The sequence below is a fragment of the Meleagris gallopavo genome, chromosome 3 (assembly GCF_905368555.1).
Source record: "Meleagris gallopavo chromosome 3, MGAL_WU_HG_1.1, whole genome shotgun sequence".
NCBI classification, from domain to species: Eukaryota; Metazoa; Chordata; class Aves; order Galliformes; family Phasianidae; genus Meleagris; species Meleagris gallopavo.
In genome coordinates, this window is record NC_139406.1 from 56,370,148 (window position 1) to 56,394,841 (window position 24,694).

Here is a 24,694-nt window from a genome sequence, read left to right on the forward strand (position 1 = left end):
GCTCCCATCAAAAAATAATTTGATTGGAAAATTAAGAATTGGCTGTTACAGCTTGTACCTTCCTGGAAAAGGGAATTAAAACTGAACTGATTTATCCCTTTCTTCAGAGCAAACAGAATAATCATTAGAATGTTCTGATAAGAAAGTAAAAATTCCTGCTAAATAAACTTTTTTTTTTTATGTATTCATGCTTAACTAATAAGAAAGCAAACCCATGCTTACCTAATAAGAAGCAAAACAGAACAATCTGTTGTTATTTAACACAACAAATACTGTTGAGATACAAATACAGTTAAGTTTTTCTGGTAACTAGGCAACAGAAGAAAATACCATTTATCTGAATTGCTGTTTATTCTACTTTTTTTTAGCTCTTCAATTGTGATTTTTATTCTCCTCACCTCAAACACAAAAGGAGCAATTGTTCATGGTATGGCTAAATTGTTTAATGCACTGTTTGATGCCAGGGCGAATTAGACATCAGAATAAGCATCTCGGATTGCTGCAGCTAGCCATTAATGGTTTTTGATCTTCTCGCAAATGTTTCAGTAGATTATGTAACATAAGCAAATGTCCTCTACTGATTTAGGCAATTGTAATAAATATGGACTACATGAGGCATGAAATCAGAACATTTCCATTTTTTCCAAAGAATGCAAATGGCTTCTCATTCATGTGTATCATCCTAAGGACTTTTTAGATGAAGCACATGGTAGCAATATAATCTTTGACACTTCTAAACTGAAGGCTTTTTTCCAGAGCTGCGTGTATTACCATCAGATGGATGGTTTCATTAACATGAAAATCTGTAGCAAGAAATGCTCAGAGCCATAACCAGACTGGGCTTGCATGTGGCTCTATGATTGTGCATGCCCATACTTGCCCACACTGTCTAAACAAAGAGGTACTGAATGTAACTGTTCTTAATCTCAATTTCTAGCTAAAGATGTACAATAAAATGCGCAGCTGGAAGAAAGGAGGTGAGGACAAATGGCAAAATTTGGGATAGGAATCCCAGAGAAGCTCAGCAGACTGAAAGACCTTGATGAAGCCGAATCATGGGTAATGAGATCAGTTCTGCACTCAAGGGAACAGGTCCACAAGCAATCAGGATTTGGTTTTCATGTCCTACTCAGTTCTCTCTTCTAGAATATCTGAGATCTGAGGAATTGCCTCCTGTTTGCAAAGTATTTGGGAGGTTTCTTTGTCTGCCTTGTACTGGAGTAAGAGCTGAGGGAGTACTATCTGGACAGGAGTATTCAAGACAAACACATTCCTTAAAACAAGGGAGAAAGAAGGGAAAATTTTTTTGCAAACCAGATAAGGACAATTCATTTCCATTACTGGCTTAGAGAACCACACCTGGTTTTGAGTTTGAGTGAATGCTATACCTTGCTCTCACAGGAAGGTTTTAGGTTGGTTAGCTGCCAATTCCTGGGCTGTGAATCCTGTAAGACTATTTACATGCATCCCAGTTAATCAACTACTGTTTGTAAAGCCCTTTAAACTTGGAAAGAACTCTTATAAATATTTGGTATTATAATACCAAATTATAATTATATAATTACACTACCACATCTCAATTAAATGCACAATTGGGCATGCTTTAATTATGCAATTAAAATGTCACCAGATGTATTTTAGATGTAGATATCTCACTCAAAGCTGACCTCTCCTCAAGTTTAGGATGGAAACCTGGAGCAAAATGAGAATTCTTGATTTTTGAAACTCTGGAGAGCCATCTTCTCATGAGAATGAATGGATCTACCATAGCACATAATTTTTCTCACTGTTACAAATATAGGTGACTTTTTCCTTCTGTTTGGCTTACATCATGAACACTTTGTAGGCAGCACAGGGATTAACCTGCTTTTTTGTTTGCTTTTGACTTTACTGCCTTCCTTCATTAATATAATGGAAAAAGAATGTCATTCAAGATCTTGTCCCAGATATAAATCATAACCCTGAAGTCAATGGAATGTATACCATGTCTTGTGATATACTGAAATAAATTAAAGCAATTACATGCTGAAGCATTCTCTGTTTCCTCCTGAGAGTAAACAAGGCATCAGTTCTCAAAGAGCAATATATACCTTGCTATCTGATTATTAGGAATATAGGAAGTATTACTTCCTACTCCCTTCTCTTCATGCTGAGTAGTAAGCTTGCTTATATCATTGTTGACAAGCTAAGCAGTGCTCTGGCTTCAGAGGAAGTAAAATAATTTAAAATATCTGATGTCACTTTCTGGTAGTAATTTTTTAGTCTTCTAACTTTTTCTAGCTTTAGGAAACTCTGTTACTTAAGATTTTCTCTGCAAACATAACAATCTTACTAGATGAAGTAGTTGCTTTCCTAGATGGCAGTATTGTTGCCATAGTTCCCATTCTTCCTTTCCGCCTCTAGTGCCCAAACTCTCATTTAACCATTTCTTGTCATTTATTTTCGTGTCAATGAAATGCTTTTTGGGGAAATGAGTAGGCAGTTTTTGTCTATTTGTAGGGAACTGCATACTGCCAAAGTTTAGGTCTTAAGATACAATCACTACTCAAATAATAACGCATCTGAAACTTCATGTTTGAGCAGTGTGCTCCACAATGAACCTAAGATAGTTTCAAAGCCAGAGCTGTCATGAGTCCTTCTTATATCTTGCTTGAATGTGATTGTACTTAAGGGCCACAGCTTGAACTCAGGAGAAATGTGAGCTCCACTAGAATGATACCAGACGACCAGAATGAGAACAACTCTTCAGGGCGGGAACTGCCTTTGAGTGTGTCTGCATAGCATTTATAGCATTTGCTGACAATAGGACTTCAGTAACAGTGTCTAAGATGCAATTACATAATGCATATATATATAATAGAATGTGTCATTATTGCAGTGCTAAACTATATTTGGAAACCCCAACAAGGAAAGAACTTTCTCTTCTTTGTTAAAATTTAACCGTGGGTATGAAGTGTCTTTGATATATGAAGCATTTTATGAAACAATCTTTTTGTTTTAATAACTGCTAATTTGCACACATAACATCAATTGCTGGTGCAATTAATTGTGGATGCAGATGAGGATGTTTAGCTGTCTAATCACCTGATTGTGCCTATAAATCAGTGACAGTAATTATGTGTGTAAATGCTCATTTTAGCCAGCAATTAATTTGGCCAAAATTGATGGGACAGAAATAAACACCCTGGGCTGAAATTTGGTCCCTAGTGTGCAAAAAGAGAAAGTATCTTCTTCCTCTGCCTCTTGTCTAAATTGCAGAGAATAAAGTAGACAAAGAGCAATGACTCCCCAGTCCCCAATAACTCACTGCCAATGTTTCACAATAAAGTGCAATGGGAGAGGAAATATTTCCATAAGGGTTCATTAATCACAACGTATTTGCCATGCACAACCACTCTGCAGAGCAGGTGAAGAACCCTAAGGGATGTTGCCTGGCACAGCATGTCATTTTCCTAATAGGAAAAGTATTTTTTGCACAAATGCTGTAAAACTGAAGTTGCAGATGGCTCCATTGGCAGGGTTAGAGCTTCCTGGCACAACCTTCAGCAGACAAAGCTACTTTAGATATTTATAGCAAGGGTCAGGGATATCTCAAAAGAAGGATGCTGAAGAGGCTGTCTGCCCCACTAAGTGCACTATTCCCAGGTGTGCCCCTTGGAAGGACACATGAATCAGGCCAAAACAAAACAAACAACCCACAAAACACAAACTGCAGAACAGCATGCAAATCTTGCCTGTCCCTGTTGTGATGCAGGACTCTAAAGACCTAAGAATAACTAAATCAATTGCAACCAAAAACTTAGGTGTTGAAAGGACTCAGCTAGCAAAATATATTAAAAAAAAAAAAAAAAAAAAAAAGATACTCCTATAATTCAGAGCCACCTGATGCAGTTTTAATTTAAATGTGATTTTAATGTTTCTTGCTTTTCTGTTGCTGTGATCTGTGTTGTCAGTAGAAGAAGTGTTGCTGGCTAAGATATGAGCTCTGTGCTGCTCCCTGGTTTTGTTCGATGTATGTTCCTGAGTGAAGCTGTTGCTCCAATGTGTACATTGGGTATGAGGGTATGTTGGGTGCAAATACAGAGGTCATTTTCTTCAGAGGCAGCTGAACCCTAGGCTCTTCTGTCAGTCAGAATACCCAGGTACTTCTGGAGTTAGAACTGATTAGAACAAAAGGTTACATGCAGCTGATACATATAGTCCTCACAATTCACTGTGCTCATAAGAAATTACTTCAGGTCCATGATGTGACAGATTCAGAGAGAGAAAGAGAATGAGAGATCCAGTTCATTTAGTAGCCCAACAGGGCACACCAGTAGGATAGGATGCAAGATGCCCTGATTCAAGACAGTATCTTAATCTTGAAAACTTTTCATCAAGTTAGACTGTTTTTTCAATTATTATTGAGCTAGCCTCAATTATTATTACAAACTATGTTTGTAGGAGCAGAGTGGGAGTCCAGATTTTCTGACAGAACACCAAGATAAAAAGCTTCCTATGATGCAGATTTTCTCTTTCCTTCAGCTCCTACCCCACACCTGGCAGGTGAGAGTAGAGCAGACCAGAGGCCATGCAGAGTGATTATTGTGCTATGGCCCATGTCACAGGAGAACACTGCAGGTTCTTCAAGGGTCATGGAAAGCATCCCAGCAGTCAGGTGGCTTTGCTGTCATAGGATATCCCTTGCTTTCTAAAGCAGACATTACTCTGGCATCCACTGAAATCTATGTTGTTGGCTGATGGCCAGATATTCTCCACTTGCTTGCACAGGCCATCGGAGCAGACACATACTTTTTGCCCATTAGAGAGCTGGAACACCTCTCCTATGAAGAAAGGCTGAGGGAGTTGGGCCTTTTCAGCTTGGAGAAGAAAAGGCTTTGTGAAGACCTCATTGTGGCCTGTCAGTATTTGAAGGGAGCTTATAAACCTGAGAGAGTCTAACTTTTACACCATCTGATAGTGGTAGGATAAAGGGGAATGGCTTTAAACTAAAAGAGAGGAGATTAAGGTTAGATGTTAGGAGGAAATTCATTACTCGGAGGCTGGTGAGGCATTGGCAGAGACTCCCCAGAGAAGTTATGAATGTTCCATGCCTGGAGGTGTTCACAGCCAGGTTGGATGGGGCCCTGACCAGCCTGATCCAGTCATTGGCAACCCTGTCCATGGCATTCTATAATTTTAGGATTCTATGGTTCTATTATTAATTATATATAATTATATAATAAATATAATTTATTAATTCCCTTATCTGTCAATTACAGCCATGAGCCCGTTGGGCACCTGGCTCCTGCTGGTGCTCCCCGCTGCTGCACAGAAGCAGTCATAGTGAGTTAGTTTCCATCACCAAGGCTACTCAGCCAGATCTACACTCCTCCTAAAATAGGAACTCACTGATAGATCTGTCTTTCTACAATACTCAATCTATGAGAAAAATCACTATGCATTTGGCTGTATCTGTAACATAGTATAGTAGACTCTAGACATGTGGAGAATCAGGAGCTCATCCATAGTAAGGCTTGGCCTTGGTGGTCTTCCAAGACCACATAGAGCTCCACAGACCTGGACTAAGTTCTTTGCAGTTTCTGAGTAGAGGACATCACAAAATCAGGTTTTTTTCCCACTATTATTTGAAAAAGCTCCAAGGGAGACCAGATAATCAATTTATCTCCCCTACATTTCTGTTCAGAAAATTGGGTCCGTGAAAAGGGTACTATTTAACAAATGTATGTATATAATGCTAAGCTTTTTAAACAGTTTTATAAAGGCAAATCTTGTCCTCAGTTTAGTTTACTATGATCACATCAACTATTACAAATTACAGTATGATATTCCTTTTAAATCAATGTTCAGAAGATTGAAGAACATTGGGAAAATATAGGTTATTTTTGAGTAAAATAACTAAATATAGGTTATTTTTGAGAAAACTGTTACCTGTAAAATATCATTCTGCGTTTCTATAATTTATCTCTTTTATTTCCAGGTATTTCCACACTATATACTTGGGTATCCGGAGTCGACAGAGTGGAGAGAATGACAGATGGCGGTTTTATTGGAAAATGGTGTATGAGTATGCAGATGTGAGTATGCTGCATTTGCTAGCCACGTTTCTGGAAAGTGCTCCACAGCTGGTCCTGCAGCTCTGTATTGTTGTACAGACTCGTACACTCCAGGCTCTCCAAGGTAGGAGTTCATTTAATCTACTTGCTTTTAGCATTTTAGGAAGATGCAGTTCTTCCTGCAAGATAGGAGGAGCTAATTTATGCACATTTCAAACTGCTGTGTGCCTCATACTCCTTTCATAAAGAGCAAATCTTGTCTACTAGCTTCCATTAAGCTGTTAACTATGACTTTGTCAGGAAAGCCTGTACTGTTATTGTTGTTTTGTTGTTGTTGTTTTTTTTTAACGTTTCTTATTGTCCTGGGTTGTGGGTAGGATTTACAGTGCTTTCTTTCTATGCAGTCTTGTAATAGAAGACCTCTTGTGATTATCCACTAGGACAATGTTAAAACTGCATCGCCCAGGGCACAGCTCTTCTCCCTCTGCTTTTTCTTGTGAACCTTCAAAAAGCTCCAAACTCTAGAAATGACTTTCATATGGTATTATGCAAAACAGAAGATAGTACAGAAGAAAGCAGATATTCTGTGAAGAAAATGCTGGTGTCTATGGAATAAGTATCCATCAGTTCTCAGCCATTTTTATCTAAAATAATACAAGTCAGCTGCTGAGCATTACAAGAGCACTAATTCCTTCAAGTTATGGGTTTCTACATTAGAAATAGTGTGGCCAGCAGGAGCAGGGAGGTAATCATCCCTCTGTACTCAGTACTGGTGAGGCCAGCACTTTGAGTATTGTGTTCATTTTGGGCCCCTCACTACAAGAAAGACATTGAGGCTTTGGAACATGTCTAGAGAAGGGCAACGAAACTGGTGAGGGGTCTGGAGCACAAGTCTTATGAGGAGTGGCTGAGGGAGCTGGGATTGTTTAGTCTGGAGAACAGGAGGCTCAGGGGAGACCTTATTGCACTCTACAACTTCCTGAAGGGAGGTTGTGATGAGGAGGGGTTTAGCTTCTTCTCCCAGGCAACAAACAGGACCCGAGGAAATGGCCACAAGTTGTACCAGAGGAGGTTTAGGTTAGACATAAGGAAGAACTTTTTCTCTCATAGAGTGGTCAGGCACTGGAATGGCCTGCCCAGGGAGGTGGTGGAGTCACCGGCCCTGGCAGTGTTCAAGAGGTGTCTGTACAAGGAGCTGCGAGATATGGCTTAGTGCTTGTGGTAGCAGTGGTAATGGGAGGACAGTTGGACTAGATGATCTTGCAGGTAATTTCCAACCTTGTGATTCTATGATTCTTCCTAAGGCTGATGCTTTCAGCAAGCATGATTACTTTTTTAAAATGGTAAAGGCATGCACATGTCCTTCCACAGGACTTGTCAATCAGCTATACAGATATAGAAATACCTCCTTCTCTGCTTCTTTTTTGATTCTACCTTGGGTTATCTGACAGCTTGTTCTTTCATATTGCACTAATGTTTTGTCTTATGGCTGCATGTGGGCAGAAATTATTGGCAAGTGAGTAAGAACTTGGGATTCAGAAGGTAACACAAATATCATGAGACTGAAGAGAAGAAAGGAGGAAGGACAGAGGAAGGAAAGTGCTTCTGTACTGGACTGAACTGTAGCAGCACCTTGCTCCAGGAAGTTCATCTTGTTAGTTCATTGTCAGTAACATGCAGTGAGACTGATTAGGAGAAAAGAAAATGGGAATAAAGTAGGTGACGGAAAACCTTGATCCTGGGCAGTTTCCTGTGGATAAATCAGACTTTTTTTCATTTATTCCTCTTTGAACTGATGTCTAATACAGGCTATCCTTCCTGTGTGTGTTTTTGTTGCTGTTTTGTTTGTTTGTTTTGTTTCTTTAGATCTAAAACTTTGTTACCTTAAGGGGAAAAGAAAGCCAGAGTTTCTACTTTAATTAGTTGATGCTCTGTACAAATTGGGTTGCCTAAGCACTTCTTACAGCTATTTCTCAAAATGATGCTGCCCCACACCAAGTCCAAATTGTTATTGTTCAGGAGATTGTATTATCACTTCAGGAAGCTTTGGCCCTCCAGAAAAAGAGACTCCAGAGAGAGGCTTGGGAGAAGAACATAGCAAGAATACTGTATGGTCAGCTGTAATTGAGGTATCTTCATAAACTATTAATACAGAAGGCCTCTTACACTCATTTTTGTGCAATAACAGATCTATGAGAAATGTGGCTTGTGAGTAGGCACTAAGCCTGTGATGTACTATATAAGTAGTTGTTAATTAAAGAAAACCTGGAATACTTCAATTTAGAAGGCAAAGATTGTTCCTGAAGGCTGTAATCAACTCTGAAATCTGTATATCGGAAACCTGAAAGGGATAAAACTATAATTATTTATTTCAGCTGAGAAGGGTGAAAATATTTACTGATTCTCTTTTCCCCCATTCTCTTCCATCATCTAAGGAGAAAGTTTCCACTTTAAAAAACTAAGAAAATTAAACAAGTTTGTAGTATTTTCTTAAACAGCAGTTCCATTATATTCTCCTGGTGAAAGTTAATATATTTTAGTACATTGCCAGCTGTGAAAATCCTTTATTTTCTGTGCTTCTTTTGAAGGAATGTTGAAGATAATGCACTGTACAATTGGATGGCAGATTTGCCGTGAGGTTGCATAAGGAGAGGATAAATTCTCTCTTGCTTCAACTACGTGTTTAAAAACACCTATCTACACCATACACACTTCAGCTCCTTGTCCACTCACTGAGCCTGATACAGAGATTCCTAAAATGGATCAATAAAGAGAGGTTTGGATCGGTTTTCTTTGTTGAGAGAACGGTGTTTGCTTTTTGTTATTGCTCCTTCTCACTCACAAAAATGAATTATCATGATAATTGGTATGTGCCAAGATCACTGGTTCACCTTCTTGAAAGTATGCTTCCATCACAAACCACAAATTTGGCACAGGGAGTGAATGATACTGGAAATACCTTACTGTCTAAGCAGGATTTTTTTTTAATATCAAGCCATTAATGACCACAAGAGAAACTGTTAAATATTTTATTTATGAAATTGCATTTATTCCCTTCAGAATGCACAAAAATAGCATAATTTTCAGAAGGACAATACAAGATGGCTGCAGATTTCCCTCTTTTGTTAAGAGTGATCGATGGGTGTCTTTGACTACTTCTGTCAGTCATGAAGCCCTGCTAATCAAAAAAAATAAATAAATAAATAAATACAGATATGTGCATAAGTCATAGAATCATAGAATGGCCTGTATTGAAAAGGACCACAATGATCATCTGGTTTCAACCCCCCCGCTATGTGCAGGCTCATCAACCACCAGACCAGGCTGCCCAGAGCCACATCCAGCCTGGTCTTGAATGCCTCCAGGGATGGGACATCCACAAACTCCTTGGGCAACCTGTTCCAGTGTGTCACCACCCACTGTGTGAAAAATTTCATCCTAATATCTAACCTAAACCTCCCCTGTGTTAGTTAAAAACCATTCCCCCTTGTTCTATCACTATCGACCCATGTAAACAGTTGTTCACCTTCCTGCTCATATGCTCCCTTCAAGTGCTGGAAGGTCACAGTGAGGTCTCCACAAAACCTCTTCTTCACACAAAACAAGCCCAGTTCCCTCAACCTTTCCTCATAGGAGAGGTGCTCCAGCCCTCTTATCATCTTAGTGGCCCTTGATTTTATGAAGATCAAGAAGAACACTGTGCAGTGCATGTGAAACTCTCCCTCTTTAGTTTTTCATACATTGCAGTGAGGGCCATTTCAAAAGCCCGGAGGATGCATCATGAGGTGCACTAGCACAGGCACACTAAACATGAATAAAAAAAAAACTTGCTGTGTACTACTGTTCACCGTGACTGCTGCAGCAATGTATTGCTTAGACCAAAGGCTGTAAACAGTCACGAAGGAATGGCTTCTCTCTTTTGCATTGGTATCCAGAGAAATCTGAGTATTGAAAAAATGGTTCAAGTCATGTTCTCACACTTATTATTTCAAATCTGATTCTTTAAGATTTTCTTAAAACTTTCAAAATTAGAGGCAATGGTCTGTCTTATTCTGCCTGCAATCAGCAATCAGATCTGTCCCACAGAGGAAGGAGTAAAATGCATTATGTGGGAAACAGATGATTTCTTAGCACTAATTTTTCAAGAAAGATAATTTAATTATGATATTGGAGCTCTGCTAATCTCCTCTCCTTCATTTTACCTATTGCTTCGATCTTTTCCACTCTGGTCCTTTGTGTTTGAAGAAATATCTACTGTCTAGAAGAAGTGCCTACAAAATAAGTAATTTCTCAGTCTTTTCCTTGTAGAGTCTGTTCCCCTACCTTTTTCTTCATGTGCTCTGTGCACATTACTCCCACAGCAGTTTCTCTGCTGAGCCAGCAGCACCTCCAAACTGCATTGCTTTTTTTGTTTTTCTTCTCTCTCTCTTAATTATTCTATAGAAAAGTAATCTAAGAAGCTTCATGGTGGGAGTCAGTAGCTGCACCAGCCTTATTCTTGGTGAGGAATGAGGCAGCTCTGCATGTGTGGGGGGTGGTGGCAGAAAGTTCACTGAAACAACTGATGCTCATCCTACATCAATTTGCATAAGTGTATGTGGACAGAAGTGTCTAAAGTTGCTTGCAAATGAGATAGCTCAGCTACTAGATCAGCTACTAGTCTAACACTAATATCCCAGAGATCAGGAGGAGCTAAACAATCTCACTGCAAGCCTGTGCTGATCACCTGAGATTCCATGTAGATCTGGGTCCTTTGCTCCATGTTTTCAGTTCTGCTCCCAGGGCTGGACAGCCAGGTTCTTCACTGCACCTTTGGTTATTCAAGTCACAGCTGGAATACCAAAGTTGAAAGTGTTTGGACTATAGAACTACCCAATAAATTCATTAGACTATACATAATTCCCTTTAAAATGCCCCTACCTTTCCAGCTACTTAATAAATAACCAGTATCTTCATGCTCCACAGTAAACTGCTACAGACTGTCTACAGGGTGAGATCAGTCTAAAGGCCATCACACTTTTCTTTGTTTGGATCTCTGGTCATCCATCATAATGACCCACACAACTACATTTGCTGGACTGGCTTGACAGGTCCATGCGTTGACAGAAAAATTGACAGACCTGGATTAGCAAACTGGCTTAGGGAGCTATTCCACCACAACTTTAGGCCAACCTGCCTGCAGGCCACAATTATAAATCTTCAGTTTAATGATGGAAAGTCCCGCCTGGCATCTCACACAAGTTGTGTGATCATATCACTGGCATTCTCATGGCGGCACACTGGTGGACCCCACTCAGGCACTTTTCTTCATTGTTTGCTTGATTGGGTCACAGCAAGATGCAGTTGGACTCTCGGGGCAGAAATGTGCCATTCAGCTCATAGAGGTTACACACTGTCATGTGATCCAGTCCCTTCCCGTGTCACCTCATTTTGGAATCTCTCCCTCAAACTGGCAAACATCATTGGGCCTTTTCCTTTTATTTCCTTGGGTTTCCCTATTATGCCACTTGATTTTAGAAAGACTCCCTGTCTTAAAATTTGTGAAAATAAGCAAACATACAAGCCTGGCGACTGCCTGGTTGGGACTCCTATGTGTTAGCAGTTATGTCTTAATGTCTTATTCAAGGATATTCAAGATGTTCTAGCTACTCATAGATGAGCAGATAGACAAGATTCCTCCCTGCATTTACCACAGACTTCTTTATTTATGCTGTATTAATTAAAGCATTGTTTAAATTATAGATTAGTTTCTCATTCCTGTTTACTGCATATTACTGCAAATTATGCTCACTAGTCAGCACTTAACTGTTTTTTTTTTTTCTCCATCAGCCCCTAGGGGTTTGTTCTGGCTTTTCCATACAGTTCTATTAATCAAAGTCTCTATCAAAGTTTAATCAAAGTCTAATCAAAGTTCTTAAAATAGACAGTAGTGTGCAAGCAAAATGAGAACAATTAATAAATTAATCAAATTTTGTTAAAGTTACCACACAATCACAGAGCCACTGAATTCTGCTGAAATTTTGTTTCCACGAGATCTCACTGGCCAACTGTTTTCCCAGTTTCTACCAGCTCTGCTGGAAACCCAGCGCTGTTCATACACTGGTAGTGCATACAAAAATCCACAGTGTTACCAAGAATTACTCTCCAGTCTTTCTACTCCAGACAGGTTGCTGCTACTGCCTCAGCTGAACAGAATTTTGGGATCTCACTGGTAGTTTGTGACATGGTTGATAAGTCCTAGCTTTGTCTTTTTGAAAGAAATAATGTGTTACGTCGCTCATTATAAAATCCTCTGGGAAAACTCACCCTTGTGCGTCAGAAATTCAAACTCTTTTCACATCAGTGCAATGAACTGAAAGTCATTTAGGTTTTGGAGGGGTTTTTTGTTTGTTTTTGGTGTGGTTTTGTTTTGTTTTGTTGTTTTGCTTTGTGAGGCCAGCACTACATTTTGCATAGCTTCTCCTTTTTTGTGACCTTTACAGCAATTCTGGATTACTGCGTAATGTGCTGTGTATATTTTCAGTGTTTTTTGGATTTAAAAAAAAAAAAAAAAAAAAGTTGATGGAAATTCTTATCCAATTTGATATATATTTGTATGGAAATAAGGTTTAGCTCTTGAGTTCTGGGCAGGCTGCCACTACTTTTCTCTCTGCTGTCAAGGTTCTGCGCCACTGCAATCCAGCTTCCGAACTTCCCAAAGAGAAAGAAAAGCAGAGCAAGCAATAGTCACAGAATCTGCTTGCAGCTTGGCAAAACAGATTTTCAGTGACAAAGATGAACAAGCATGGTATACTTGGAGTAAAAGAATCATTGGCAAATGACTTAAACTGATCTGTATACACTCCCCTTGCAAATCTTAAAGTGTTTTATTGCACTCATTAGGGTAGAGCCAGTATATTAACTCATCCATGTTTCCGATAGAACAAGAGAGGACTTCCTGAAGGCAGTTGATCCGGTTTCATAACCGGATTAGAATCTTAAAACTACTTCTATCTAGTTATATCTTTTGTCCCCAGAATGCCACTTGGAAGTGTAGTTCTCTGATAGAGACCTACTGCTGCTTTCTTGACTTTCTAATTTCATCAGTAGTCTGTCCCTATTTGTTCTTAAATTATCCTTGATTTTATACATTTCCTACAGAAATGATGCTTTTGTGATTATATAGTCCATTTGATCTTCAGTCCTAACTTTTAAGAATATCTGAGCCACTGGACTATTCCAATCAAATATAAAAGAACAGCAGACTTCTCAAGGATAATTATTTTTCTTTAAATGTTGTGGGGAAAAAAACAGTCAAGTTAAAGAGGAAAAAAAGACAAATGAAAGCCTCCACAGAGGGAAAAGTAGTCAGACTTCTGCTATTCCTCATTTTGTTTGGCACCAGCCAGTCCAAACAAGCATCCTTTCCAGACGAGCCATTGCCCTGCTCTCTCCTACCCAGTGAGACTACTGTGATAGACAGACCAAACTAGGGAATAGGAGACTCATTTTCTTGATTATCTTCACAGACTGCCTTCGTGAGTACCAGATTGAATTCATCATTGGGGAATATGACTGACCAAGACTGTACAGAGAACTCCAGACTGTATTTTGCCAGTGCCTCTCATCTTTCTACTAGCAATTCTACTGGCAATGCTAGAATTGTAATTCCACGTTAACTCAGACATTGCACAGATTAATTCAAGTTACTTCATGATTCTTTGAAATACATGGGCTCTTCTAGTGTTCGTGTCACTCTGATGAGTCTTTAATTGCATTAAAAAATTTTGTTGGCAACTAAACAATTACATATAATGCAATTTCATCTCTTTTTTTTATTTTTCCAGTCTGCAAGGTACTTCTGATTTTTCCACATATCATTTTCATTTTCTATGTTTATGATGTCTCCCAAAACCTTATTAGTATATTACTTTTTATAACTGAGGTCATTAAGAGAAATTATTCAGACAAGATTGGTTTCAAGTGTAATCAGTACTGAACAAATTAATAGTAATCTTATTCTATTCAAAGAGTTTTTCAAAAGCATTTCAACACAATTCTGCAGTGTCTTTCTTTATCTAGTTCATTTACCTGCCCCAGCTATTTTCTACTAATTCGAATCTCCTCTCCTCACATTCTGCCAGTAGTTTCCCACAAATTTGGTAATCTCTATTCTGCCAAATATTTGATAGATTAGTTCTGCTACATTTTATTTGTTGAGATAGGAGTTGTAAGATAAAGATATCAAGTTACTTTCCATGGCCTTGTGATTTACCTTGTTTCTGTAAATATACATTTACCTTCATCTTCAATTATTTTTTTCTTTAAAAGCTGCTCTAAAGCTATGATATTTTGTATTAAAGTTCACATTATAGGTCTGTTTTAGCCCAGAACTTGTGTAATGCACCACATTTCCTGTCACATGGTACCAGTTTTGAGTGGGTTGATTTATTGAAGATGCTTCTCACCAGAAGAAGTATTTCATATTACGGCTCTTTTGGGATCACAGAACAGAGATTTTCTAGTTCTACTAAGTGATAACATGAAGCTTGGAATTTCTGCAGTAACACAAATTAGCTTTCAGCTATCTTTTCCTAGTTGACAGTTCTGTCTTCAATCCACTGTTTCAAGTGCTCTTATTGAAAATTGACCTATAAGGCACCACTTTTATTGCTGATCATTCTTTTACCATTTCTATCTAGGCATCATTTTTGAGATGAGTTTGCATACAAACCTACCTGGTTAAGAGAATTTTTCCAGAAGTGTTCCCTTGGCAGGATTTGAAGCTCTAGAAATTCTTCTGAATTTTGCCTTAAAGGAAAGTCAAACCTCCTCCACAGAGAAGTCCTTAAACAAATAATTTCTTTGGCCTTCACTCATTTCCTTAAATGTCTTATACATAGGCTGACTTATAGACCTATTTTTGTTTATCTCTCCGTTTTGTTTAAATTGGACTAGCATTTGTCTAAACCAATGACAAATTCTTCTATCCTAGCAAAAATTTTTTACAATTAGCTGTCCTGTAACAACCTCAAATCTTTCTGTGGCTAAGTTTAGAAAAAAACATCTCTGCTTTCTGTCAGAAAATCTGTCAGTTGTCACACTCCAGAATATCTGGGCTGTCTCCAGTAGCATTTGGTCTCCAGCTTGTACCTCAGAACTGAAGTCTCCCATAGTGAGTCAGTTGTCTGCAGAATTTCTCCCTGTAATAACGATTTGAATATCTCTATCCATATCCAAATTTACCTCTGGAATTCTAGGATACTAAAAGTATTTCTCTATCTACATCACAAATAAGAGAAGATCTGCCTCTAACATTTTTGTTTTTAATTGTAGTTCTTGGTGACTCTCTTACTACATTTAGGTCTGTATTTTTATTGCGGTGATTCTGTTTAGTTCCTATTAAGCAATCATAAAAAGACCATGGGGTCACATAATACTGGCATACCAGTATGAGTTTGTGATGTGATGCAGAAAACAATATTTGCGGAGCTTCACTGCCTATTAATCATTTTTACCATTCTTTAAATCACAGGAAAAATGAAGAGCATATCATGTAGGTCATTCTGAATAATCACAGGAAAAATGAAGAGTATATCATGTAGGTCATTCTGAATCAGTGGCAGTAAGGCATCATAACATGCCAGCATGAAATCTGCATGTGTTATTTTAATAGAAACATTAAAAACAGTATTAGGAAGACAGTATATGTTTCAGTGCAACTCTTTTGATCTCCCTTCTTCTATCCTAGCAAAATTTGCAGATACAGATGTCTCCAGGTTAGTTTCACAATCCTTTTGAAAGGCTTCAATTAATCAACTGATTAGCAAAGATATTAGGTGGATGTAATGACTGTTTACGAGGGTGGATGGTAATAGGACAAAGGAGAATGGTTTAAACTCAGGAGAGATATAGGTTAGATATTAGGAAGTTTTTCACACAGAGGGTGATGACACACTGGAACAGGTTGCCCAAGGAAGGTGTGGATGCCCCGTCCCTGGAGGCATTCATAGCCAGGCTGGATGTGGCTCTGGGCAGCTGGGTCTAGTGGTTGGTGACCCTGCACATAGCAGGAGGGGTTGAAACTAGATTATATTTGAGGTCCTCTTCAACCCAGGCCATTCTATGATTCTATGATTCTATGTCATCTTCACTTAAGTTAAAAAATATATCATATTTTTAAATATTGTGAGATCAACTTTGTGCACATGTTTTGTAATAACTTAAAATCATTATGCCAGTCTGGAAGGAAAGTCCCACTGGCGTGACTGCACCAGTTTGTTGTGAGCTTTGTGGATCTTTGTGAGGCTCCAGTCAGCCTGCTGAATTTCCCCTGGAGGGCAGGCCTGCCCTGCAGCACATCCCATCAACTGTTCCCTTCTGGTGAGTCCAGGTTAAAAGGTAATTATGAACCTGGAGGTAACATGAAGATAAATTATTTGTGGGACAACTGGGAGGAATGGGGGGTGGGGTGGGGGGAGAATAACTTTCACATCATCTACAGGTTTTAATTTTAGTAGTGGCTCCACACATCTGCTAAGATACAGAGTGATAAAGACAGCCCAAGATAGCCCAAGTAGTGCATTCGGTTTCTGCAAGCGTGATATATTGCCTACACATTGAATTTTATCTGTTAGGGAATGTCAGAAAGTTAGTGGCATATCCTTCTGCTCCCTTTATTTTGTGCTAAAAGAACATTTGCCAAGAAACAAATTCAGAGTTTCATGCTTTGAGTTACTATATTTTCTATGACTTGTACTTTTGTTCATGGGTGAGGAAAGAAGTGAGGCATACTTGGCACAGAAAAAGCTTTCTTGTGTCTAATATAGCAGTGAGAACTTTCAGTCATGATTGTTTCTTACCCAAAGACTGCACAATGCTGCAAAGAATTCACTTGAATTCTTCATCATGTAGAGGCCTTTAAAGGTTCTTTCAGGGAGGCAGTGCGCTCTTCTAGCTTTACTCCAATACACAGATCCATCATTTTCCCAGCTATTTCCCTGCTGGTCCATGACAACTCTCTTTCTTATTTATTTTGTACATTTTGACCTACCTGCAAATTTCCTCATTTTGCCAACACTTTGAAAGAGTAATCCTTTCTGTTGAGAGTGATTTTAACTAAAAGTTCCATGTCAAGTAGGACTGCACACATTAAAATGTGTCTTGTATGAAGTTTAAGTCTAGGTGTATACACGATAGAACAGAGGTGAGGAAGTCATCTGCGGAAATTAGTGTCTGTTAATTATTTTATGAACATTAGTATTTTTGGTCATGCATACACTAGATGAATAATGAACTGTGTATACAAGCATACCCCACTGCATTCTTGTTCTTTGCTAAGAGTTACTCGAGTATCAGAGAATAATATCCTGTGCAAAAGTGAAAAAGGCCCGGTCTGGCGCAGAAGGATCATCCCTTCAGGAGCCTTCTCATAGGACTCAGTAAAACTTCTTTCAGGAATAAAGACTACCCCCTCAACTGGGCTTTACAGGACCATTGTTTTACAAAACATTATTAAATAGCTGTCTTTTGTGTTAGGCTTGACAGTACACCCAACCTAATGGGGATAAAAACCCATTAAATATACTTTATTAGTTTTTGGTTTTCCAAACTAAATTATAATGACAATAAATTTCAAATCTTATTTTCTTTTCCTATGAGTGTTATTTTTCATACTGTGTCAGTTAATAAAGTAGTAAACTGCATTCCGTTCTCTCCCTATAATGGATACAGTTTAAAAACAATCATTAATGGGTTTTGTGCTACAAGAGGAGAGAGAATTTCTGGATTTAGTTCTGACTGAGGCATTTGCCATGTCATTTCTGCATGGGTGGCCAGTATGCTCTCGTGAGTTAAATACCCTAGACAGGAAGAATCCTGTGATAAGAGACTCCTGAATCACTATTGATCTCAGTCCATTACATTTAATGGACACTGCATCTGCATACTTCTTACCATCCTACAGACAGTTAAAGGTGCAGAGGAATTCTTTCATTCTCATATAAGAGACTCAAAAGCGTGAACTGAATCCTGTCGTGGTGTAGCTGTCCTGGCAGTGGCATTTCACCTTCCAGTAGGCATCTTCCATGGCATCTTGCAGGAGCTCCAAAGGCCTGCAAAGCCCCTCCTGGATCCAACAACCCCAGCAGAGGGGTGTGTCCAAGGGGACTGACTGGGGGCATCCTACAGGTGCTGGGCCACAGGTTTTTTGGGTGCATGAGGCACAGTGGTGAAGCAGTAGCAAGGCCCCTCTGCTGGCTGCTGTGTAGCTCTGAGCAAAGTAGCTGTCATGTTCTGGTGGTGGGGACAACCGGATGACTCACAAAGAAACTTCCTGATTTGCTGCAGTTTTCAGTCTGTGAAATTAAATAAGCTAGCCCTAGTTTGAGCTGTCTATTGGCATGCTGAAATCTGTGATAGCTGAGGGGCTGCTTCGTGAGTGGTGCTGCTGTCCTCGTCACAGGGGCAAGCAGAGGGCTGGGTGTAGGCCTCATTCAGCCATCTGCTGCCACCCCTGCAACAAAACTTATGCAACTTCAGGCTGTTTTCAGCTTTTAACAAGTGCCGTCAATGCTCCTGTATCTCTTTACTGCTCTGTGGAAAGATGTACTGAGTGGTTTATTGTGACTGGAAACCTGGGATAGCAAAGGGGTGTTCATATACCATGTTGCTTAAGTCAGATCTCTCCCAGGTCCATTGTGCCATGAAAAGACATCCAGGGCTCATTTTGAACCACTAGATTCATCACTCTTGGTGATGAAGCTTAATAAGCAAGATGCCCCAAAGCCATAAAAAAAACCTGAGCTCTGGTGATCTGGAACTTGAACCTAAGTGGCACAGTCATGCTTACTGCCTGGGTGCTTGTAGCAGCTTGTCTTGCTCCTTACTTACAGCATAAATCATAAATTCTTCCCTCAGTAACTGAGTTCTTTGCTAGTTTTGCTCAGCAATGTGAGTCCAAGGCAGTAGCAAACTGAAAATGGCTTCCCATGTCTTTTTTCAGATCTACTGAAGTTCCAGCACATCTCGTAGGCACACCATGAGACTGGTACTAAAGGTTTTTAATCAGATGTTTTCACATCCAAACACAATAGGTACTAAAATGGTTTGCAGTAAAAAGTGATTCTTCTAGGTGATGAATATTTCATATCTTTTTGTCGGCATTTCCTTCAAAAAGTATCATTTCAGTTTTCCTATGGAGTCAGTTTTGTTTTAAAGAGCTGTCTCAGAAACACCAGTGTCTGGAATGGTGAATCAGCAGGAAAAAAATGGGGCTACAATCATCTCCTCAAGAAAAAGTCCAAAGTGTTTTCTATTTCTGATGTGTTTTCTTCAGACTTTGAATTACACTTCCGTAATAATGCAGAGAGCGGTAAAGCTGGAAAAACAAGCTGGAAAGAGCACATTATGTAGACATATGCATAGCTCACTTTTTCCCCACACCTGGTTGGGGTGCTGTGCTTTCAGCTACTGCAGTGCCATTCTTTCAGAGTTGAGGAGGCGTAAGCATAGGCAGAATGAGGCCTTTGGCTTTGCAGCAGCGCATCGTGCAGCAGCAGAATTGGAGCCAGATGGGTGTTCTGAGCAGATCATAATGGATTGCAATTGCATTGATATTTTAAGCTAACAAATGTTTAGATCAGCGATGCTTACAACACAGGCATTTACAATAGAAGGCTGATTGCAGCATGGCAGAAGCGTCTAAATGCTGTAATGAGGAAGGTGGTGTCAGCATTTCACTTCTAAATTTCAATTCTCAATGACTTCAAGCAGCTGTTAAAAATCACTTAGCTGAGGCTTGAGCAAAGATATAGGCAAAGTCCCAGAGCATTCCAAAGAGAGATCCCAATTCACCTTTCTAGCATGAAAACAAACCTTTAATGTTGGAGTGTAGCAAAGCCCTTCTCCAGTAGATTGTTCCTGTGATTGTTCCTGAAGCTGAGACATGAGTGAGGCAATGAGTGGAGCATTGAAAAAGTCATCCTGAGAAGATCAGCTCAATAAAATATACGGAGCAGCAAAGGAGCTCTAGGAAAGCACACTGGCCATACCTCACCTAACGTGAAAGCTGAAGGGCTGGGCTACAAGTGAATTGAGTCAGAGAATCATAGAATCATTTGAGCTGGAAGGGACTCTTACAGGTCATATAGTCCAACTCCCTTGCAATGAACAGAGATGCTTAAAACTACATCAGGGTGCTCAGAGCCTTGTTCAGCCTGACCTTGAATGTCTCCAAGGACTGGGCTTCCATATGGTGACACAGTCAAAACTATGTTTTGAGAAAGTTCTCCCATTAAACCATTATCCTATATCAGGTATCCCCATATCACAAAGTATCACTGAGGCCAGGCAACCATTAAGAACGACCAAGGACTGAAAAATAATCTCAAATAATAATCAGAATGTAACGTAACAGTTAAAGCTCTAAATCTAGCAATTCTGGAGGTATTTCCATGATTACATCTTTCAGTGACCTAAATTTCTAGTAGAAAAAAAAAAAAAAAGAAAGAAAAAGACCTTTTTCTTCATGGCGGGGTACTCCTGAGCTGTTTATTGCAGAATTTCTTAAAACCTTTCAGTGAAATTTCTTTTATAGATAATTCAAATGAAATAAGGTCCAATACACATGACTTGTGTTCATCTTGTACTACATTTAGGGAAATCTTCTGCTTTGTAGCTTTTTTCTACTACTTCAAGTGTAATGAATACAGAATAGTCACAAAGACCAAGTCTTCCAAATTATACAATCATAAGTATTTAAACTAGCTGCGCAGAATGAACTAGGAAGATCAGACTCTTAAAAATATCTCCCATTTCAACTATGTGATATCTGTACACACTGTGAACTGCTTTCCAGATTTGATGCTAACTATAGAGTTATTTATACAGCTTAAAGCAGAAGAGACAGATCGCTGCATGTTAAAAGTAAAATTGTAAGGTATTGTAGAAGATGGTTAGACAACTATCCTAACACAAGTAACTCGCAGAACAGAGTCCTCAGTTATGAGACAGCTCCAGTTCAAGACTTTCACACATTTTTCTATATGTACCTGCCATGAAGTAAAATACCCTTGCTGGCAAGACTGCAGGAAGATTGTTCTCAGATACAAAATTCCTCATCCTGGGAACTGTATAGAAAACTTTGCCAAATGTCTTCACTGCCAAGCATAGAATGGAGAAGATAAAGATCTGAAGTCTGGGGAAAGCTCAAATGTAATGAAGAGAACATCAGATTTTTAGATCAAGTCTTTTGGGATGCTATATGTGTTTCTTCTAGTAGTATACCAATAACCTGTTATTTTGACTTTTAAAATTGGGTATCTAAAAAAAAAAAAAAAAAAGGGGAGGGATCCATAGTCAAGCGCATAGATAGATAATGTGCTTCTCAAATGAATAAGCACTCGTAACCTTCAAAAATCCTCACCACTTTGTGCTTGTATATGTAAAGGCAATTCTAAAAGTAATGCCTTCTATTTAATTATATTGATCCACAATGTCAGAAAAAATGGCACCCACTGACATTCACTGATGCTTGCTGAATGTTTATGGAGACCAGACAGTGGATGTGAACACAGTATGGTGATGGGTGGTGTGTTTCAGCAGTGGCAACAGTGTGTCACCTTCACTGGTACAGATATTTACAAATGTGCACGCTTCTGTTTATCACTGGCAAAAATGCATAGCTAATAGTGGTGCACACATTAAAAAATAGTCTTTTGTAGCTGAGAATTTGCTCTATCAAATAGTGCAATTGCGCTCTTTGTATCTATTTTAATTTCCGTGGAAATAAATATGAGGTGTTACTTTCTGAGCAACCTATGTATTTTGTGACTGTAGAGGAATTGCCTAAGTAGCTGATAATTAACTCATATTATAGCTTGCCCCATTGGGGGAACTGAAATCATCTAACTTTGAAAGCCACAAAAACAAATTTGCGTCTTTTCATGATATCCTATAAACAATATTTTGTAATATTGTGATTGATAATAATTCAATTTAGGATGTTTTGTGACTTTTAATGCTGTCTTGACTCTATTAATAAGTGTCATAAAATCATTACTAGAATTTGAATAAGTATTAATACTTTTTTTTTTTTTTTAATAGAGTTGTCTGGAAGAAAGATTTTCTTTATTTTTCACTTTTTTATTGAGTTTATTGTCCCCATCAGACTGTTAACTTCCATGTAAGTAGGTCTGCCTTTTTGCTGCTTGATAAGATGGCCAAGTAGAACAAAATTTTTCCTTAGGGGTAGTATTAATTAACTAACTAATATTTAGTTTTTGATTGCTTCCCCCATATGGATGTAAAAACATACATACAAGTTCATTAGCACCTCACTGGTGTATGCTAAACTGTTTATTAGTTTTTCACAATGACTGTTTGATGCAGATTCCAGTTAAGCACTGCTATCCAAACATTCATTCTGTAGTTTATTAATCCACGGTGACAAATCTTATTTCCTCCTTCCTGTCCTCCCTTCCAATCCTCCTCCCAGACACGCTTTTCCCTCCTTGTCTTTTGCTGAAGATGCTGGTTTTAAAGGCAGTGTAATAAATTTGGAAGAAAAAGGAGGTGACCCTTTCAAATAGTATTTCTGTTGTCAAAAATCAGTGCTTTAGCTGCTGAGTATCTTTGCATACAATCAAAATATATTGAGCCCTCTAAAGACATTACAAAGGCTGCCATGCCACAAATCACAGTGAATTTTTTTCATGGCCTCTCAAAACAGTTAAGGAAATTTTGGGTGTTGGACTAGAAGGGATCTATCAAGGTCATCCATCCCATTATCCTGTAACAAAACACAAAGAAACGAGTGAAAGAATATCACGCTACAGAACACAAAGCAATAATCAACAAAAATTCAAAATATGCTATCTGATTGTGTCCAAAGTGAGGAAAGAATAGGCAAACTGCTCAGAGTGGTACATGTAGGCCAATGGCATCCTGGTTTGTATCAGAAATAGTGCAGCTGGCAGGAAACAGGGTGATGATCATCCCTTTGTGCTCAGGTGAGGTCACATCTTGAGTTCTGTATTCAGTTTTGGACCCCTCACTACAAGAGAGACATCAAGATGCTGGGCTTTGTTCAGAGAAGGGCAATTGAGACGAGCAACTGAGGGAGCTGGGCTTGTTCAGTCTGGAGAAGAGGAGGTTTAGGAGAGACCTTATCACTCTACAACTCCCAGAAACGAGGCTGTAGCAAGGTAGGGGTTGGTTTCTTCTTCCAGGAAGCAGTGATAGAATAAAAGGTAATGACCTTAAGTTGTACTAGAAGACGTTCAGGTTGGATATTAGGAAACATGTCTTCTCAGAGAGAGTGGTGAGGTACCAGAACAGGCTGACCAGAGAAGTGGTGGAGTCATCATCTCTGGAGGTGTTCAAGAAATATGTAGACGTGGCACTGATGGATATGGTTAGTGGGCATGGTAGTGATGGGTTGGTGATTCAACTTTGAGGTCTTTTCCAACCTTAATGATTCTATGATTCTATGTATTCATACACGGAGGGACCGTGACTGAGTCCAGAGACTTCTGGATAAGCAGGTGCTGAATGTCCTTCAGCTGGGGCATGAGCATTTACAATGCAGGTGCTCACCTGTTCCAGGACCATGGGTCTCTGAGGACTTCAGAGTGAATATCTCGTAAGTGGATGTACAACTGAGTTGTTAAGAAGGAATACTGGCTTCATTTCAGTTTGGTTAGTACACAGAATATCGGTGGTGCAACATAAGCCTCTGGGCAAGTCTTCAGGATGTTGACAACCAAACCCAGACTAGTACCCCATGTGCTGCAGTCGCATCTCTGCCTGCAGTCCTAACAAACCCCAGTGCCATGGGCACACTACAGTTCCTGTGGTGTCAGTTCAGCTTCAACTATCCATAAGTCTAATAAAACCAATTAGTTTTCATTTTCATTTTCAGCTGTTCCTGCAGCCAAGGCTGTTACATTCTGGGTGCAACTCTGATTGAATTTCACTCAGTGACAATGCTTAGAGTGATATTTTGGGGGCCAAGTAATCACCTTCTGTCTTCTGTATTTATGTGTAGAACTTACTAGATCACAGAATGTGTCCTAAAAGCTATTCAGACTTGGCAGAAGTATGCATCTGTGCAGACTCTGTATTTCCTTTAAACAATTACAAGGAAAAAGAAGTTAAGTTCATAATTAGAAATTGCTCTAGCCAGAGTGTTTCCATGTCCCAGTGAGCTTCAGAGCTTCACCAGGGAATACAAATTAAAACTGACTGCAACATTTGGCTCTGTATTTTGTTGTCAGGGAGCAGCATTCATTTTCTTCGCACTTTGGTCTCTGTTGCATTTCTACTTTGGAGAAAAAGTACAAAAGGAGGAAAGGAAGCATATCAAGAAAGCATGGCATAAAAGATAAAATATGCTAAAATTATACCATCTTATTGCCATGGAGTTCTGTAACCCAAGGATGCTAAATAGCAAGATCTAAAATAGCAGAAATATATTGTTTTCAGAGGAGAAGAAAGAGGTCAACAAGTAAGGGTACTGGCCAACAGAGTGCTAGCTCATAATTGATCCATCAAACTTGAACATTGTGGTTTGATACTTACCTTTGTACAAGCTTCAATCAAAGCTGTTCTGAGACATGCAACCAAGTCCTTCTTCAACCTCATGTTGAAGAAAGACACAC

General features: G+C 39.1%; 1 protein-coding gene across 2 annotated transcripts in view; it reads left to right on the forward strand.

Annotated features, from left to right (window-relative positions):
* The window catches only part of XKR4 (XK related 4), a 231,573-nt gene that overhangs the window by 135,004 nt on the left and 71,875 nt on the right, over positions 1–24,694 (forward strand). For both annotated transcript variants that reach the window (XR_014882507.1, XM_085221118.1), the window contains exon 2: positions 5,981–6,180. Coding sequence is in view for 1 of the 2 variants with exons in the window: in XM_085221118.1 (XP_085077244.1) it covers positions 5,981–6,180 (200 nt within the window). In the remaining variant the exon portion in view is untranslated. The remainder of the gene's footprint in view (positions 1–5,980; positions 6,181–24,694) is intronic.